This window comes from Lates calcarifer, linkage group LG18 (assembly GCF_001640805.2).
Source record: "Lates calcarifer isolate ASB-BC8 linkage group LG18, TLL_Latcal_v3, whole genome shotgun sequence".
In the NCBI taxonomy this organism is placed as follows: domain Eukaryota; kingdom Metazoa; phylum Chordata; class Actinopteri; family Centropomidae; genus Lates; species Lates calcarifer.
Genome location: NC_066850.1, coordinates 9,881,666 through 9,902,700, shown reverse-complemented (window position 1 = coordinate 9,902,700; position 21,035 = coordinate 9,881,666). Strand labels below are relative to the sequence as shown.

The 21,035-nt window shown below is 39.4% G+C and overlaps 1 protein-coding gene across 3 annotated transcripts in view; it reads left to right on the top strand.

Annotated features, from left to right (window-relative positions):
• Positions 1-15,056, top strand: part of acss3 (acyl-CoA synthetase short chain family member 3) — a 70,670-nt gene extending 55,614 nt beyond the window's left edge. For all 3 annotated transcript variants that reach the window (XM_051077550.1, XM_018661870.2, XM_018661880.2), the window contains exons 10-16: positions 10,839-10,934; positions 11,242-11,305; positions 12,819-12,900; positions 13,215-13,337; positions 13,427-13,526; positions 13,671-13,846; positions 14,434-15,056. In XM_051077550.1, coding sequence (XP_050933507.1) covers positions 10,839-10,934; positions 11,242-11,305; positions 12,819-12,900; positions 13,215-13,337; positions 13,427-13,526; positions 13,671-13,846; positions 14,434-14,517 — 725 coding nt within the window. In that variant the 3' untranslated portion in view covers positions 14,518-15,056. The remainder of the gene's footprint in view (positions 1-10,838; positions 10,935-11,241; positions 11,306-12,818; positions 12,901-13,214; positions 13,338-13,426; positions 13,527-13,670; positions 13,847-14,433) is intronic.
• Positions 15,057-21,035: the final 5,979 nt, after the last annotated feature.

Below are 21,035 nucleotides of genomic sequence, written 5' to 3'. Positions count from 1 at the left end.
CCTGTGTCTCTGTGTATAATGCAGTTCAAACTGATCAGTTTTTATATTGACAGACAGGTATCAAATGTCAGTAATAAATAAGTGTACACAGTTCTCAGGAAAAAGCGATGTGTACACAGTTTCCTCCTGCCTGTACTGAGTTCATGAGTCACCCTGCTGTGGGTGTCACGGTGCGCTGTTCGACCGTCTCTTCGGAGACAGGACATCGATCAAGCAACTTTTAGCAATGTCGGTGCCTTGACAACTCTCCTTCATCTTCCCTTCCAACAGGAGAGATGCAACTTGGTCATTGGAAAGCCGTTTAGCATTCAAGGCTCGTTTACTCCAAGATGGGCATCACAGAAAGGAGAGCCAGACTCCTCCTTGAAAAACTCATTATGGTCAAAACACCTAAAAAAACACGTTTGTTCGCATCTTCTGGCTTGCAGCTGCGAAGCAGTCATTTTTCAAACTTGTGACAGTCTTTTTAAGTCACTTTCTCACACATTTGGTTTTCAACCATAAATATTGATAGGTCAGTCCTTCTACTTTTACAGCTGGGCTTTGCTTTTTGTACTCACCTGCAAAATAGAGAGAAATTGATCAAAATCAATCACCAGTGCAGTTGCTCATAAATCTTTCCAGCTGCATGTGTTAAATCCTGGAATGTTGATAGCTCAGCAGCTGAAAGCTGTAATCGATGGTGACAAAACAGGCACCATGAGCAATGACAGAAAGAGTAGTTTAAGAGAGTGGCTGACCAAAACTTTCTCGTAGTGTAATATCAGCTCCTCGAGGGTTTGGATACTAGGTTAGCAACATACTTGGATTTGTAAATACCAAATCTAACAAATGTACATATTAATTCACTGACAATATACAGGTGTATAGTGGATACAGATTTATCATTTATGTCTTTTTTTAAAATTTAGTCTGTTCTGGTGAACAATTGTTGAAACTTTGGGTTGGGCTGACATTGAGAGGGAATAACTAGAGAAAATGGGAATCAACTGAAATGATAAGTCTTTGAAGATGATTATGCAAGGTTATTTTCAAATTAATTTTCATGTATTTTTATTGTTGAAAGGGGAAAACACATTATACAAGGTCGCAGCTTTGGCATTCACACCTTTGAGTAGGCAAGCTAATGTTTATGTAATTGACAGCTGCAGTTTAATTTCAGTTCACTTTAATTGGAGCGATCCTGGCTAAATTAATTAAAAAAAATTAAAATTATTTGTTGCCGGATTTGATTTTTGATTACATGCTCTAGAGGTGTTGCTCTGATAGATTTTTGAAGTGTATTCTCCAACTCCACAGTATAAAGATGCTGTATCATCGCTGCAGAGTGCTTTATTTATCAAATGGAGTATGTTTTTTCCAGCTCCTGTTAAAAGATGCATAATCTAGTTCATTATCTTTGATATCATTCCCCTGCAGTGGAAACCATTTGTTTCCAGGCACATCCCTCTGAAAAGATTTAAAATGGCTCAGGGTTTGGTTCGCATCATTTTCCTTTCCATCCCCTGGAGGCTTCTCCTACCTTACAGCCAACTGTGTATCACTGCTGATTGGTAAACAGTCGCATCACACAATAGAGCCAGCGGCAGTCTCTCCCTCCTAGCGGAGCTCTTGTTAGATCTGCACAAAGCCCTGGTTGGAAAAATTAGAGGAAGTTGGCTGACACAAAACAGGTAGTTTGCCATGACGGTGCCATGGAGAAGGGCAGCATGATGTTCAGCGGGAAGAAGGTCACGGGTTGAGGTATATCTCAGATCCTAAGGTTTAAAAACAATATTGCCTGCAGGGTTGGACTTCAGGGGATTTCTGTGGAATACATATCCAGAGACAGTTTTGCATTACACCAGCTGGTATTTTATTTGGAAATCATGCATTTTCTGTCAGCGATTGCATGCAGTGCCAAATCTACGCATTCTTTACTGGGGATATTTAATTGTGCTAACAAGCTCACAGACATGAATTTGACAAATTTGACAAATTTAGCTTGCAGTTGTTTTCCAGTCTGGAGTACCTGGCTGGTGCAGGCGAGATTAGTTTTCTGATACAGAGTAGAGGTGATTGGTGCGCTCGTTATTCCCATGTGCAGTGGACTCAATCATCTCTCAGACTGCCACTGTCACCTGATGTGCTGATTCATCCTGTCTCATCATCTCAGACATGAGGCTACACTGCTTTTTTCACCTGCACTTTCTCCTCCATCTCTCTCCTTTATTCCTTCTTTATATATATATTTCTGGTTATAAGTTTCTCTCACATGCACACAGACCTACACACATAAATTAACACCACCTAGTACCCCCCCCAACTCACCTGAGCCACCTGAAGCCAGTGGCAGCCCAGCTCACTGTGCCTCATGTGCATATGAGAAAATGCCTGCCATTTTGAAGCCTGATAATAATCTATGCGCTATTTTAAGCCCAAGTGCCATTGGCAGGGGGTGGAGGGGGCGATGAAGGTTGCTGATGTCACTGGTGTTGCCTGGCAACAAATGTGTGTTTCCAGTTGGCAGGGTTTGGCTGCTTCACCAGTGTGTGGTGGTGGATGGACTTACAGTATAGTCATGTTTTAGAGAGCCTTGTCTCTGTCTCTGTCTGACTGTCTCTCTCTGTTTGTCTTCGTCTCTCTGACTCTCTCTGACAGACAGCAGATGCCTTCATACATAGAATGGAATTATCTTAAAAAAGTGAACTGGACCTCCTCAAAGCATCTGTCTTGTGAAATAAATTGTCGAGTTGACAGTTTCTCCCTCTGGCCTTTGCCAAATGCAGCGCTGGCACAGGATTGTTTTCCACACATTCTCCTATTCTTGGAAAATAGTCAGTTGCTCAGAGGGTCTGTGAAGGGAGAGTTTTACAGCCTTCTTGAAAACACTATCCACTCACTGAAGAAAAACAGAAGCTTTTAACAACCCAGCATTCAGTAACTCAGCAGACAGACAGCTCTGCCCTGGAACAGAGGTTAATAAGAAATCTTAACATGAAACCAAAGAGCTCAACAGGAATTATTACCTCTGCAGTGCTGATTTAAATCTGAATATACCGGCACCTGCAGGATATCTTCTCAGTGGTCAGCTTATTAACTTCTTTGTGGTAACCCTATCATACCTGTGTGTGTGTGTGTGTGTGTGTGTGTGTGTGTGGCACTACTTTGAAGCAGAGAAGTGGCATTGGAAACAATGCCAATCTTCTTAAGTTAGCATATTAACCAACTAGCCCTGGCCTGGCTTACCTGTGCTGTCATTTTTTGATATCGACTCACTGTCAACTGCCTTGAAGAAGTAGCGCTTCTCAGAGCATATATAAGGTATAACTTTCATTGAAATTGCAGTTAAATTGCAGTATAATGAAACTGCATTACAAATGCGGTGGTAGCTAAAACTTTTGGCAAGCGACCATACCACCACCCACTCCTGGCAAGAAGCCATCCTCAGCAGCAGAGAAAACTTACAAATAGCCCCTTTGACAAATTAGGTTTGTTTTGTTTACAAATTAGACAGATTTGGATTATTAGAGAACTAGAGAACTAGTGAAAAAAAGATGGTATAAGTTGAGTTATATTTATGCCAAGTTTTCATATAGAGTGTGTGAATTTTTGTTCTTAAGTAGCTCCTTGTTGAAACTCACCTGAAGGGCAATGAATCTTTTTAGCAAGTAAGATGTGCATGTCAAAATTATATTCCTTCTTTGTGCAGCATCTACAGTAAACAATATCTATTAGTATATCTAATACAATTCATATATATATATGCAAATTGATTCAAGCCAGTGGCACAAAAAAGTAAGAAATCTAATTCTGCACTCCCCCATTGCACAGTTGAAACTGTTTTGTGGAGTGAACTGCAGTAACTGAAAGGCCTAAAGTATGTGGACACAATGTCAATATGCCGTTGTGTACTTTTGGCTGAGGCTGTTTTATGTGGTCTTGGTGCAGCTCTTTATTTCTATTTAACGGACACCTTAATCCTGCAGCATACAATGTTTTTTCAGATGATAGATGATTTGTGGCAACAGTTTTAAGAAAGTCCCCTCCTGCTTTAATATGACATGGCCCTGTGCTGTTCCATAAAGAAAAGGTTTTCCAGGTTTGTTTTGGAAGAACTAGTCTGGCCTTCTCAGAACTGTGACCTCAAGCCCCATCCAACACTTTTGTCACAAATTGAAATGCAGACTGTGAGCCAGACCTTATCACATAACAGCAGCTACGAACTTCACTAATGTTTTTTTGGCTGAATGAAAGCAAATCGCTCCATCTAAGTTTGAAAATCTTGTGGAGATCCCAGAAAAAGAAAAGGCTGTTTCAGGAGTATATTAATGCTTCTGGTTTTGGAATGAGATGTTTGATAATAGCACATGGGTGTAATATTTGGGTGTTCACATACTTTTAGTGTACAGGAAATGACCCCACACTTGAGTCTTGATTTGATTTCATATGCAAAATTAATGTCTGTATTATCAATAATTGTTGGATCTGCTGATATTATAAATGTCCTGTATTTCAAGGGAATATTTTAAGTTACATTAATTTGGGAAAATTTGTACAGCGTGTGTAAGAGATTTCATTTATTAAGGACTTTTTGTTTTGATATTGGACAATATAATCCAAAATGGGTTACTACTAGTTTAGGGATCCCTGTTAAGTTGAATTCTTGGCCTTCTTGGTGAAACATTTGTGTATATTTGCTGGCTTTAATGTATAAACTAGAATTGCAGAGGAGCCCTTTCCTCATTGATATTCCTTTCTACCTTTTTCCTGTGTATAGACTGGTCCCTCAACTTCTCCTTACAAACACCAAAAAAAACCCCAAAACTAATGAGAATACATCTCTTTTCAGTAAATTGTTCCTGAGTCATGTCACCCTCGTGCTGTGTTGCCCACCTTTGGGACATATGTGGAAGCACTGGCTTTGTGCCTCGTGTCATTCAAGACCAAGCACAAAAAAACCTGCTGTCGCTCACTTGGTCTCATTACATGGCTGCAGAGACAGTAGCGCAGATGTCGTATGGCTCATGTAATTACATCTCAAAGAGCCGAGGTGCCACGTTTGTGTTAGCTTGTTGTTTACTGGGGACTGCTGTCATCAGCTCTCCAACCTGGGAATTCGTCTGGCATTCATTCCTAGCCATTGTAGCGTTTGTCTGCTGAGGTTTCTGAGGCACAGGACGGGGGTCTTTCATTAGCAAGTTAAGTAGTGAATTTGTATGCATAAACTTTGCTCTGAGCGAATGAGCCGAGCTGTCTGAAAAGTGATAAGGGAGGCAATGTTTTTAGCTGATGGAATGAAACTGTCCCTTGAAGAGTCTGAGCTGTAAAAGGCAGAACATGTGTGGCTGTGTGCACGTGTATATTACACTTGATTGCTCATCTTTCTTTCATGTCTGTTTTTGGTGGGTGGCATCACCAACCTTTTGCAGTTACTGCAACATACTCCTATTCCCCACACATTATACATTCTCACCACTCTCTCTTTTGTTCACTTGTTATTTCCCTCACTTTATCATTCAGCCCAATCAGCAGAGCTTGACTAACCAACCTTTTGGTTTCTACCTATGTTTGGCTCCTCAGCAGACTGTCAATGACGGTCTTAGCCTGAGCAGCCTAAGCTGTATTGTCCAGCACAGACTTATAGCAGAACTAATCCTGCGGGTTTTTAGTAAGATTTGTTTCTCACTCATTCCTGGACCCAAATTCTCAGAGAAAAAGCTGTTTAAAAACATACACACCATGCTCACTTTTCTTTAAAACTAGACATGTTTTGTTTTCATGTGTGCATTTCTGCAGTATGCTGCAAAGTATTACTCATGAATTCAATATGGAATATGGAAAACAATGTGGAAAAAAAACTTTGTTTCAAAATCTGACCATGCTTCTTGCAATTTATTCTCTCTCTCTGTCTGTCCTCATCCTCTCATCCTCCTACACCACACTGTCTTTTTAAGTGACCTCGGGTCAACTATCTTGTTAAACTCCTGATCAAGTTACCCCAGCAACCACGCATCACCAGGACAACCACAAGAACTGCAGTGCATATGTATGATGTACAGAAAAATGGAAAATTGGCTATTAATACAAGTGTTATTTGTTTGTGTGTTAAAGCTGCAACCATAGGCTGGAGTTCCCCTGATAACCTTCCAGACACAGAAATGTCTCTGACAAACTGACTCAGTGCCAGAGTTATAAGTGTTGTTTCTACTTTGCATTTGTACTGGTATCTAAGGTGAACACTGATGCAGAAGCACGATTAGGAGAGGGATGTACAGACCTGCCATCAGACAGCAGATACAAGCAACACCGTTTGTCTGACACCTAATTTAAACTTTTCAATGTGGCAGCTACTTTCAAAAGTCTGCCGTGCTCATTGCCCAGTACATTGGATTGGAGAGGAAACTGTGAAAATTCTAATTTTCAGAGTTAAAACTGCATTCACAAATCTTCTGGTCACTTTGGGGCAGTGGTTACGGGCTGTAAACACAACACTGGTGCATCGTCAACTTGTCAGTAGACAGTTGCCAAACAACACATTCAGCAAATAAGGAGCAACATTAGCATTCATTTAGAGTTGTGTTTCTGGTGACCTGATGAATATAATTCAAATGTTCACTATCTTTTTAGCTCTGTTTTGGTCCCTACTAACTCTTGAGGAAGTGTCAGTCCCTTTAGGAGCTAAATGCTCAACTATGGTCACTCATGCTAATTCATTATTTTTTACAGATAGTTCCCAAATTTTTGGAGAGTGCAAAATTAAAGCTGACAAAGGTCAATTTACCCTCATATTCACTGATGTGGTTTCAAGTCCAGAATAATAGGGTTATTAAAAAATATGAGAATGTCAAGACATACTAGCAGCACTGTATTATGCTATTGTATCGTATGGTAGGATTTTTGTGTAATAATGTTTTGTGATGTGACACTGAGTATTGTTGCTGTATTGATTAATGTCTATAGTTTTACAGCATGCTTGAGATCTGAAAGGTTATTGTAGCTGGTTTGCAAAAGGAAGGTGGTAAGGCACACTCAAAACTCTAATTTAATTTTTTTAAAATTCTGTGAATCTGTTTTTCAGTGTGTTTTGCTCTGATGCAAAAATATTGCACTTGGGTGTGCTTGTCTCTCCTGCCTTTTCAGGTTTTGTAATGTAAAATTGATCAGTCGCCCTTCAGCTGGTATGTCCTGTCTTTTATGCACACCCCACAGACAGAGTGGATGTGCAGGGTTACATTGAGAAGCAAGTTGTTTCACCTGTTTAAAGAAGAAGTGGAGGGCTTGAGGAGCTGCAGAGAGGAAAAAAAAAAAGAGTGCAGGATCAGAGAGCCATCTTTGTTTTTCCTGAACAGCAGTTTCCCTCCAAGCAGCTAGTAATGAGCCAGGCTGTTCAATAGCACCTTCTCTGCTGAAAAGCCGCCATCGTATCGCCTGTCCTGCTATTCCAACGTATCCTCCAACACCCCCCCGCCCCCGCCCCCAACCCATTCATCACACTCAAAATGCTTCTCACTCGCCAAGCTCATCTCCAGCAGGTCGAAGGAAGATTGATTTGTTTGTGTACAGAGGCAAAGAGAGCACGAGGGAGCGCGAAGGAGCAAAAGGAAAGGAAAAGACTGAGGTGGGAGAGGGGGAAGTCTGATACCAAGGTGTGTTTTTGTGTGTGCATGTGTGCTTGCCAAAGACCCACATCACCAGTCAGTCAGACAAGCAGATAGACAGCCACACTGTCTGAGAACGTATGCGTGTGAGAGATCAACTCGAGCCCACAAACGATGTTTTTACTCCTCACTCCCTCCTGGCATTCACTCACCTGTCTCCGCCTGTGCAGTCTACCTTTCTTATCTGGCATATTTAATCTCCTCTGCACAATGTGACCAGAATAGTAGCAGTGGAAATACTTTGTCTGATTTAGCTCTGGGAAGTTTTTAACTGGACCCTGAAACAGAGAGATTTTGCGCAGATAACCCCTCTGATGAGATCTTATCCCTGTGGTAAGATGTTCATGTTTGATACTGTTTAGTTATTTAAGTGGGGTTGATCATAATGCTGAGTGTGTCAATGCTCATACTTCTACATCAACAGTGATAATGTCTGCTCATGGAAGTAACAATAGAATAAAACTCTTTTAATGTGCTGCAGCCCCTGTAGCATGCTGATAAACCTTTCAAAATGTCAGACTGTCAAAAAATGTTTCCAGGTAAGCACAACGTTTTAGAGTTGTTTTAATCATTCTATATCTGCGTTCTCTGAGCTGCAGGGTGTGGGATTGTAAATAGACAACAACTGCTGTGTTATGATCTATTATGCCTTCGCATTGTGGGCTGAGGAACGAACCTGAGGAGCTCTTGGTAAACATCTTGAGTCAGCTTTTAGAGTTCTGTTCTTGTCAGCTCACCATCTTTCATGGAAACATGAGGACAAAATGTTTTTAGCTAATTATCATTGTGCAGTCTTTGCTTTGCTAAGGTTTTATTTCATGCCTGAAAGCAGCACAGCCAGTTCTGTCTTCCTGTATGCCTTGTAAAATGTCAAGGTCCAATTATACTGTCTTTTTTCATTTGGATTTTGAATTTACTCTCTGGGCCTGAATCGCCGCCAGCGAGCCCTGGCTCCTGCTGTAAACAGCCAGGTTTAAACAGTCCACTCATGCTGACACGGTTCAGTGGTTGTGTCGAGCCCTAATCGACGTGCAATTCAGTGGAGCTTTTAAAGGACCCTTACAGCGTCCTTCAGGGTCAGACCCATATATTGGTTTGCCAATATTTTCTTGTTATTTATACTGGATAAAACAAAGTCATCTAGGTCAATTATGATGCTTTGATTAGCTATTTATCATATAACTTCATATCAATATGTAATTAGGTTCAATTAGTATCGCTCTGTCGTGACCTTGCTCTCCGACCAGGTGGGTGGGACTAAATGCCCCCCCTGATGGCATAAAAAATTCTTTTTTTAAAATCATTGGTGCTGAGTACTGTCTCTGCTGACAGTGATGGGGCTTTGTACCCTGCAGGTAGTGGCTTACCCACCACTGATGAATGAGGCCTGGGTGGTTGCCAGTTCAGAGGCCACTGCGGTTGAGTAATGCATTAAACTCTAGACCGGCCTCTTCCCTCTCTTCATTTGCTAACTTAATCTCTTCCTCAACCAACAGCAACCTCTTGCCCCTGAGCTCATGTCTTTGAAGCCTGCTGTGCTGAAGTTGGGAGCAGGTCTACAGCTGTGTGAACTTGTTTGATTAGTAGCAGAGAGAAGATTCCATCTATACCCAATTTAAACTGATAAAACTGGTAGCTCAGCAAGGTGCTGGAGATGATTTTGTCTTGGTCATGTCACATAGTTCCCTAACATCTTTCAGGGGTTCATTATGATCTGAAGATCCTGCTCCTCTTTTTACCCTACAACTCCACTGGGACTTCATAGATTGATGCCCCTTATCCCAAATTCTAACACTGCATTCAGAATGTTGCAAGTTTACCCTGAGACAAGTAATTTTTCTGGTCACTGCAGCCCAGTCTTTGTGTAACTGACAGGTATGTAACACTGGTGGAGTCCTATTGCTGTAGCTTTTCCTTAAGGTTTAATGAGACGCCTAAGATGTCTTTTTGCACATCACTGTTGTATTGTATGAGCTGCCATTTGCATAGCTGTCCTGCTACCTTCAATGTTTTGCCACTGGCCTTTACCCTCTCAGAAGATGAAGCACTTCTGCTGTCAGCAGTGCAGCCTACTGCATATCTTAGGAGAATACACGACTGAAACTGCATACTTTCTCCCTGTGCAAAAAATGATCTAATTCAGTCTTAGTGCACCTTGCTGCATAAATTTGCATAGTAACAGGGGAAAATGCCATGACACTCTTGGTTGCAGTAACCTAAGAACAATACATGACAGACACATCATATTTACACTGCATGCACTCCCTGCTAGATGATCTGATTACCTTTTTGAACAGCTTGTGCATACATTTGCATATTAGCGAACAGAAATGGCAGCACTAGTGTTTGCACACTACACAAGTACCACTGAGTTCTTGGGCTGGCTGTCTCTGAAATGCCATCAAATAAAAACATTTAGTTGAACAGCAAATGAAGCTCTATAAGATTAATTTTGCCCTTTGTGCAAACAGCATGAACATACAGTGAAAAAACCTAAGCAAACAGGCAAAATGACGCATGATGTTGAACGGAGTCGTGTTGTCTGTCACCTGCTGTGTAATTGTTAGTTGATACATCAGTGGTTTAAGTTAAATTCTCTGTACAAGAAAAAGGAAACTTGACAAACAGATGGAAACATTCAGCTGCATCATTGTTCTTGTATTTACGCCAGGAAATCAACAGACACCCTGCTGACTGAAAAATAGGAGCGTTTCCTCACAGTGTTTCAAACTTAAGTTAAATATAGAACACAGATGCTGATCCTGGGCTGGTCTGCTGTGTGATTTCTGATGTAATCTTGCTTACTGAGCTGGATCGATTCAGTTATTCATTCTCTGGGTTGGCTAGTGGGGCTGACAAACAGGCGAGTCTTTGCTGTAAGTGGAGCACAGTTGGGTGGCGGAGTTGGAGAGAGCCCATAGGAGCTGTCATAGTTTTGCATAATGTAGGTTAATGCTGCTCACAGAAGTGATGCAACCCAATATCACACAATCCTTTTTTTTTTTTTTTTTGATCAGCTCACCATTGGGAGTTTTAGTTTTTGCATATAGTGGAGATAATCCAGAAAACAATGAGGTTGTGTAGAAGTTGCAGTATAACACCACAGATTCTGGTCTCACGTGTTTCAATAAAGCTTCAGGGCCCTCCCACACAGATATGAGTTTTCATGAAGCTCTTTGTCTGTGTCTTTCTCATCAGAAACTGGCTCAGCCATCACATCCTCATGTATTGGTCTGGGGAACTCACTCACGCCACCTGCAGGCCAGGCTGGCAAACCAGTTCCAGGTTACAATGGTAAGAGCCAGAGCTGTCGATCCATATCCCAGATATAGAACACACTATACACAAACTGACCTTCCTTTTGTATCCTGTCTATATGTTCTTGCATGTGTTTTTAAATATTTTGTTATTTCATTTTATTTTCTGGACATTATTTGAATGTATTTATGTCAGGTTCATTGTCCCTCAGTCACAGATGTGCAGAGAAGGGAAATGGATAAAACATAACAGTTGCTTGTAACTCCCTGCAGAGTATTTGATATTTTTTGCTCTGCCAGTTTGCCAGTGGGTGATACACCACCTTCTCTTCCCTTTCCACTAGTCACAGTGATCGATGATGACATGCAGGAGGTGAAGCCAAGAACCCTGGGAAATATTGTGGTAAGGTAAGCTGAATGGATGTGTCTGCAGTATTGTGAGCAGCTTAGCTATTGCTTTACTTTTCTTTCTGTCACTTGCACATGCACACACATTTAAAATGTGACATGAAAGCTTTTTTTCACACAAATCTAATTTAAACTGCAATCTTTCAGTCATTAATCTTAATAATTCACTGTCAGGCAGCTTGTAGCAGACTGCAAACCTCGCTCCTTGTTGGTGTGTTTTGTTTTTTTTTTGGCTGAAGCTGAGGTTGGAGGGGGGAAATGTGTGTGTCTGTTTATGTAAGAGGAGCTGCTGTAGCAAAGTGGACTCCGTCAAAAGCACTAGCAGTCAACCCCTAGCCCTTTGTGCTGCCTTATCTTCCAGCCTGCTACCTATCTGTTATCACTCTCCAACTCAGCTTCCCTGTTCTTTGTAACTGCTGGTTATGACTCAGTGCCAACCAGGGGGATTTCCAAGGAATCCACATGTAGAGTGCATCCAGGGATAACAACAGGTAGAGCTGTAAACAGACAGGAGCAGCTGTGTTACTGTACTTCCTCCCAGTCGCCATAAAGTCTGTGCCAGCCCTTTTCTTTCATCAGAAGCTATATCCACAGCTTCATAAAGTCATTTTCAATATTTACAAAGAGCAGGGTTGCTGGGAGCAGAGGACAGAATGACTTGCAATGTGTTACAGCTCTTCAGCGCCATGAGTTTTAATGCATTTTACCAGTTTGTTATTTAATTATTATTGATTTTGTCACACATTTATTGTTTCAGGTGGAGCTTTTGTGCACAGGTACCAGTGACAGACTCTTAAAATGAAAACCAAGCAGCCAAACTGGTGCATTAGAAGCTCAGTTTACTATAATATATATATTTTTTTCTTTTGGCATGAGCAGTATTGGCAAAGAGAGCGTAGATTTTACTGCAGTCATAAACAGCAGAAAGGCAGCTTTTTTTTAATCACCCTCTTCCAGCAGCAATTCAGCATCAGAAATAAGATTTTTGGTGTGTTTGAATATTCTGCTTATAGTGAAATGAATCTATGCAGAGACATGTTCAGGGTTCAGACCTGGGAAATGGGACCATCTTGGTCAAGACACCGGGTCGAGAAGGGGGGATTACTTGTAATCCCAGGATAAACAAAGACTGAGTGACTTTGCCACCCTGTCTGCTCTGTGTGTGTGTGTGTGTGGTGGGGTGCCAAGTCTCTGTGTGGTTCAGGCGAGGTGAAGTCTAGTGGAGCCTAGCAGAGTCTAGACTAACTGCAGTGAAGTGAAACAAAGAGATAGCCATCTTCACACATCTTTATGGCTTTATCAAGTAAAATCTGATACATTCTCATTGACTTTAAAGCAAACCAATCATTTTATGTGCAGGGCCATGTAGAAAGTATTATTTACTGTCATGCTTTGTCATCTTTGTCATCTAGTTTTTAAAAGAATAAAATATCATGACAGGACATTAAAGAACAATAATGGAATGAAACTTTTCATGTACTCAATAAAATTAAAATTGTACTTTTCCCTTCAGACTGCCATTACCCCCCGGTGCAGCGTTGTCACTCTGGCAGAACCGGGATCTGTTCAGGGAACTCTACTTCACTAAGTTCCCAGTAAGTTATGTCATCATTTCCTTGCGCAATTCACTTTTTATGATACTGCACAAAAACTGTAGTAGAGTGAATAAAGATGAGTTTGTGGTAAAAGGTCGCCCTCTAGTGCTAAAATATTTAATTGCAGATCTACTTCATTTGCAGCCACTGAAGATCTGCAAGAGTTTTGAATGAAGAAACAGTATATTCTAATTCTGCTCACTCTGATGTTAAGACCTCATTAATTTTGATTTAGCTGAAATGCCTGTGGTCAGAGTAAAGAAGCCACTGCTACCACATAATGCCAACATCCCTCCTTGCTGTTTCACCATCAGGGTTACTATGACACCATGGATGCTGGTTTTATGGATGAGGAGGGTTTCCTTTACATTATGTCCCGGTCTGATGACGTCATTAACGTGGCAGGTCACAGGCTGTCTGCTGGAGCTTTGGAGGAGGTAGGAGAGCGATTACAGTGGAGGTGTCACAAATGTTTTCCCAACTCTTCTCTGTGGTATTCTTATGTATGTATATGTGTGTTTTATAGTCAGTGCTGCAGCACCCTGCAGTGGGCGACTGTGCTGTGGTGGGTCTAGAGGACACTCTGAAGGGTCACGTTCCCTTGGCCCTGTGTGTGCTCAAGAATGGTGAGGCATGTGAAATATTATTGAAGTATTGTTGAGGTGTCCAGATAAGACCAGAACAAAAGTTAGGTGGCATTAAAACTGTGCATGTTGTGTCACATGCCTCTGCTGTATCTATATATGTGTGAGTGTGTCTGTTTGTCTCAGGTGTGCACAAAACTCAACAGGAGATCACAGATGAGATGGTGAAGCTTGTTAGAGACACCATCGGACCCGTCGCTGCCTTCAGGAAAGTGCTTTTTGTCCGAGGACTTCCGAAGACGCGCTCTGGCAAGATCCCTCGTTCCTCTTTAGCTAACCTTGTCAACGGCAAGCCCTACAAGGTACGACACAACTCTGAGGGAAATATTTTCTGTGTTACTTCCATCCATCAAGGGTACTGCAAACGTTGTGTTTGTCCCTTGTGCTAAGCTTTACAGTTGCTCAGAGGAGAGTAAAGCTCGTTTTGCAATTCAGAATTTGAGTAATGATGGTGCATTAGCAGGCCTTGCACTCATTAAATACAGCTGAGGGCTCATTAGGGATTTCATCTCTTTATAGTTACTGACTCAGTTTTGTGCTGATCAGTTGCCAAAGACTCTGAGAGAGAGAATAGGATGACAAATTATGAAACAGCACTTCTTAATATAGTGGCTCTGTTTACAGATGTAAATACAAGGTTTCCATGGATACAGCCTTAGTGCCTCCTGGTAAATTGTTGAAATGTCAGACTTTGAAAGTGTCTGTGTATTATGCAAGGTTTGTTGCACAGTGTATATCATGTAAACATAATCGACTACTCTAATTATTCAATTATTGCTTTAATCAGGTACTAATTAGAAGCTTTTGCTAGCTTCATTTCCTGCTGTTTTTAAATGAGCCTGGAATTTTTTTCATGGTAGCATTATAAAGAAGAGTTTTCCTACTACAGATCACTCCAACAATTGAGGACCCAGAGGTGTTCAAAGACATCGAGAAGCACGTGCAAAAAGCTCTGAAACCCCATGGAGCCTGAACTCATCAGCAGGACATCAGAGAAAACTCAGGCTGCGTGAATTCAGGCAAACACAAAGTCACTTCCTCTGCAAGATATGAGGCATGTTGACGGCGTGCACAGGGTGCCACAAATGTGAAGTAAAAGTAGAAGTTAGTGATTATCTTTTCTAAATCAATCTGAAGGCAGACATTTACATCAGTAAGTTTTACCTTCTCACCTCATTTTAGCTGTGCCAAGTCCACAATGCAGGATCAATGTTTCCATGTGTAGTAATGAAATTAAGTCGATTTGTATGTAATCTGAATATTAATGTGAACCATATTGCACTACAGGCTTTGCAGATTCATAATTTATAAATGGACACAAGGTACAGCTGCTGTTTATACAACATGATGCCCTTGAGCCATAAACATTTTCAATTATGAATGAAAAATAATGGACTACTTATTCACTGACAGTTTTTTTTAATGACAGAGAAGATTTGTTTAGTACTAAAACACTCAGAGCATTGATGTGAATTATGACACAGTATATATCAATAAATTCCTATAAACAGACATGTTGATGATGACATAAATATTTTTCTTTTAAGGTGTGGCTACATACTGCATTACTTTATACTTCATACTACTTCACAGTTTCAAAAAAAGTGTTTCTGCTCCACAGGTCTGAATATAAGACAATATTACAGACACAAACAGCAGAACGTGACCAGCATTTCAACACCAGGACAAGTAAATGGTGTATGTGTTTTCAGAACTGCTCTTTTTAGGTGACATAAGTTATATCAAGAGCTGGTACAAGTCTGAGAAGGAGGAAGCTTAAGCAACATTTCTAATGAAGACTGCAGGCTTGGCAGTAGAAATGTCAGGTAAAATAAATACCTGTCTTCATTTAAGAATAGTGACTTAGAGAAAAAAATGACTTAAACCCTTACCTGATGGCCCTTAGAAAACTGCTTGATAGTTACAAGGACGTGACTTAGATTCTTACCAGGCTTAATGAATTTCAGAGTCCAAAACCATATGCAAACAGTCAAAGGCTTGAATAAATAATTGGTAAACATCAGCTCAATAAGCTCAAAATAAGTCAGGTTCGACTCTTGCCAAGTGCTGTAAAGTTTCCAAGTCCAACTATTAATGTAAATGAGTGTCATCTTCAGGTTTTGTGCACTGAATATGCGTCTCTTACAATACATCTAATTCTAAGGCTTAAATCTTTACGGTGGATGGATTTTAAGACCAATCAGAGGCGGCTGCTAGGTGGATCAGATTCGGCCCGGCCAATCAGCGTTCTCCAGCCAATGTTAACTGACGTATGTCGTCATTGGTCGCGACGTGTCTCCTCATTGGCCATGACCTTAGAGAGGCGGAGAAAGGAAGTAGGAAAACAGATTTAAACCAAGTTTGAAACGTTGCCTCTGTTTGTCAGTACTGTGAGAAAACGTGCTTACTAAAGACGCCTGGATGCCAAAGACAAACTCCGGAGCTGCTTTTTGTCGTGATTTAAATGGGTCTGGATGTTAAAACAAACTTTGGAGCTACTTTTTTGTCGAACACGCGTGAGGCTGGACGCTGACTACACCGGGGGCGCGAAGGTAAGGCTAAGGAGCTAACTAGCTAGTGGCTAGTGTTAGCATGTTCGTTAGCGGCGAGCGTTAGCATTAGCCTTCTCTTTCAGTGACTTATTTAGATCTTATTGCCATTTTCAGTCGTTTTCATTGCGTGGGTAAGAGTGTGTTTGTGTTTCCGTGACTGAGGCGTCCTTGACATGAGTTGTGGACCCTCAACGTGGACGGACAAGGAGCTGTTGATAGTCCGTTTAAATTCCTCTCATTTTGTGTTAGCATTAGCGTTATGTGAGAGTGTCAGCGTTGGAAACTAGATTTTAACTGTGCCCCTCCACATGTTTTAAGGCTCAAGAGTAGGTCACAATGTATGAGCTGAGATTACTGTTATTAATCATTATAAAAACTATTTTAAAAATTCTCTTTGATATCAGTAAAGTGATATGCTACTAGCATAATTAATTTATTCACCTCAAAACTCAAAGTGCGATTGTTAAGGTTCTAGTGCTTAATTTTCTTCTACACAGTTCAAGTTTCGGAGGTGAACTATTCTTTATTAATGAGGTTATTTGTTTTTCATGTGTTTTCCAGGTTTACTGGTTCAGCTACTGCAGCCTGGACAGAAACACCAGCTCTCACCCTACAAATCAAACAAGTATGTGTCCTAAAGATTTACGCAGTCTGAAAAAATAAGATTTAAGATGATCATTGTAGTTAATTTATCCCAGATACATGTTGTTTTTTTTATTCTTTTTCTTTCTTTTTGTCATATGTGATGGTAATCAGCCCATTTTCTGAGACATACAGTCAGCTGTAGTGTTGAATATCTATGTGCGTTTTGAGGTTAAACTGTGATGAGGAACAGGTCATAGTGTGTTGTTCATTTTCCTTTGTATGTTTCTCTTGTTTTTCCCTCTAGGTGTCACCACTTCATCCACGATCGCGGAGTCTTCGTACAATGAAGAAGCTCTTTGAGACCAGGCCCGAGGCCTCCAGGTAATTCACAAACAGCTTTACGTCAACTGTCCAACACAGAGCAGTGACATTAAACTGTTTATGTTCAGTAATTGATCTTCAGTCTGAATAGTTTGATCACAGTCACATTATTAAAATTTATTTACATAGTTTATGAATGTACAGTTAAAAGAAAATGAAGAATTTAAACATCAGCGCTCTTTTCTTTTCTCTGTGTCCCTCTTCTTCATACTTGCCCTTTCTCATTCTCTTAAGCCTGGCTCACATTAACAGATTTTTGAAATCTTACCAGATGTAGAAAATGTGAGAGACCACACACGACAACAAATAATGTCAGATTTCACACTTATGTTCTTATAGTGTGTAATGTACAACAGCACACCACACACTAACAGATTCACCACCAACAACCAGAGTCTGGACCCCAGAACTACAGATCTCACACAGTCAAACAAGACTTTAGAGTAAACAAATATGGTGGACAACAATGTCACGTGTTTGTTGTGCTTCCGTCTTGAGTCAGCTTGCTTCCTGATTGGCTATCCTTCCATTCCATGTGACAATCCACAGCGTGCATGTTCAGCTTTCCTCAGTCCCAACACACACACACACTGCACGATTTCTGATCAGATATATTGAACATGTTTAATATTTATTGAATATATTTGAACGCACCTCACACTACAGGAGAATCTGATCTGACAAAATCATCTTTAGAACCAACTGATAATCAGACCTTTGCTGACTTTGATCAGGAAGGGGGATTTGGGCCGATAACCAGACCAATATCTTTTGGTGTGTACCTCGCTTTACTCTAATTTTTTTCTGCCTCCTCCTCTCTCTGTCTCTTTCTCTCTTCCTTGCTCTCTCATTCACTCTCATGCTCTCTCTCTCCATGTCTCACCCCCCCCCCTCTCTTTTTCTCATTAGTATAGTAAATCATAAATATGTGAAAAACTTGATTTCACACTAGAAACACTGTCATTTTGCTTCATTTTGGCTTTTATCAACCAAATTTAGTTCAAATTTTAACTGACTCTAGAGAAACAAACATTTCCATCCACTGCTATTGTGTGAAAATTAGGAGCTTGTGGAGTCAGTTCTCCAGTCAGAGCAGCTTCTTCTGTCTTTGTGTAGAAAGCAAATTTAACTCTTTGACTAGTTCTAATTAGTCCAGATCCAGTTAGTCCACACTCTGGTTTCTTTGTAGATTTAGTGTCTTTTGCTTCTCTATCTTTTGAAGTTTGAAGTTCAATATCCAGAAACACTCTGTGTTTTTACTTTGGTGTGTTAAACGTCACATCTTTATATTGTTTGTTGTATTTTTTGCCACAGGATTCAAACTTCAACCATTAAATCATAGAGAGGAGAGACAGACGTGAAGATGTTTCTAGAAGGTGAGTGTTAGTTCATTCTTTTCAGTCTGACGCTGTCATTATCTCAGCTGCAGTTTGACACTTAAAAACCTCTGTCTGGAACAAATAGCAACAATATAACAATATTTTACATACATGTAACAACAGAACAAAATATAAAATCTTAGTTTAGAATAAAATAGAAACCCTTTTAATAAATAGTTTTAAAAATAAGTATAAAAATTAAACAAAAACAAACAATAATGGATTGAAAACCAGCCTTCAAAAAATGTGTATAAAAATAAATGCAATACCTTTTAAATATAAATGTAAAACCTTAAATAAATAGTTCTAAAAAGTAAGTATGAAATAATTTAAAAATACATCTCAAACCCTAAAGCAGTAGGTCTAAAAATAAGGATAAAACATTTAACAAACCTCATAAAACATGCTTGATAAACAAGATTAAAACCTTTAAATGTTTAACCTTTTTAGAGATTTGTCTATAAAAACACAGTTACGTGAAATACTGGTTAGAGTGAGACAGTAACACACTTGTTACCATAATAGCACACTAGTTATCACAAAGTGAGTTTATTGTCATTATGCTTTGTTTTAATAAACATCAGTAATATCACAGCATAAACATTGCAACTTGTTTCTTGAGTCCCTGAAGACAGGCTATTTGACAAAAAGTGGCTCAAACATGTATGGATTAGGATGTTAACTGTCACTGTGCTGTGCATAGTTTCAGCGCCTTCAGTGGACACACCTCTAGCATCTCAGCAGAGCGCGCTTCTTATTTTTTCATGATTTTGAAACCTAATTTTATAAATTTGCTAATTTTTTTCCATTCAGATTTAGCTGGGAGGTTTAATAGGACATTTTCCTGTGGTGGTGACTAACTCAACACCAATAGTATAACTGCTTTACATAGACTTTAAAAGTATACATAAACACAAAACCTATAAAATAGGTTTAAGAATTAAGTATGAAACCTGTACAAAATAAATTTAGAGCCTTAAAAAAATGTCTAAACAATATTAAGCTCATAGTTAAGTACAAAACCTTAACCAATAAGTCTAAAAAAAAAAACGTGTAAGCCTTTAAATATATATTTGAAATGTTGAAACATTTTGAAAATTAATTTAAAAACCCTAAAAACTATATGTCTGAACAATGAGTGTAAAACCATATAAAAGTATAAAACCATAAAAAAAATTAAAACATCAGAATCATTATATTTTTTCTTAAAATAAAATGATTTGTATAACATAAGTTACAAAATGGTGAAATGTGACTAAAAATGTTAGAAAGACAATTATGTAATTCCAGACGACATTTAACAAATCACAGCAAAGTTAGGGTTAATGTAGTTATGAGCACATATTCCAAACATCAACATGTCCATTAAGCATCTTTGTGATCATTTAACTGCTTATGATACATTAAATAGTTGTATCATAAGCTGTTGAATGTTCTCAAAGGTGTTTAATGACGTCTTTGAAAAATGTACCCATAACTACATAACAGATGGTAGAGAAAAAGTGTTTTCACTTGATCAAGAGGAAACCAGCACTATTTGCAGCAGTTAGATGGTGGAGGTTTTTATCTAATTAACAGCTTCATAACACTTCTGTTCTTTCATCCATTGCAGGTCTTCAGCAGCTGCTGTCTTCTCCTCCTCCTGCAGAGACAAGAACACACGTAAATCAAAAATATTTTTCTGACATACGATTGTGACATTTTTTGAAGGTTTTTGACACCTCTCTATACTATAATATGCTGCTTAAGACAAAGCTACTATCTTAAAGTAGCCATCTTACCTTTGTTTTCCACAGACTTGTGCACTCAAACCTGTACAGTGTGGGTTCTATTTTCATTTTGGTATTTCAAACTGTGCAATATCAGTGCTCAAATCAAATGTACTGTGTACATAGGCCTGTTTATACTGTTCATATTGTGTATAATTTTTTGTTGTTACAACACTGAAATTCCCCTGTGTTTGACAAAGGGTTCTCTTACTCAAATAAATACTTCTGAACACTGAATATTTTGCCAGTCTGTTTAATATTGCATGAATATTTTAGCCACTCATAACTGGAGGTTAGGGTTAGGGGTGGGGTTACAGCTTTTGGCCAGAGATTAGACTATTTAGCATTTCTACATTACAAAATCACTTAAGTGACATTAATTAATTTAATACATTTTTGGTGGTTTTTGACCCCTTACTATACTATGACTTTTTTGGACCATTTTTGACAACATACTATACTATGACATTTTTGGACCATTTTTCATGCCTTACTATACTATGACATTTTTTGGTGGTTTTTGACCCCTTACTATACTATGACTTTTTCTGACCATTTTTGACAACATACTATACTATACTATGACATTTTTTGGTGGTTTTTGACCCCTTACTATACTATGACTTTTTTTGACCATTTTTGACATGCCTTACTATACTATGACATTTTTTGGTGGTTTTTGACCCCTTACTATACTATGACTTTTTTTTGACCATTTTTACATGCCTTACTATACTATGACATTTTTTGGTGGTTTTTGACCCCTTACTATACTATGACTTTTTTTGGACCATTTTTGACAACATACTATACTATGACATTTTT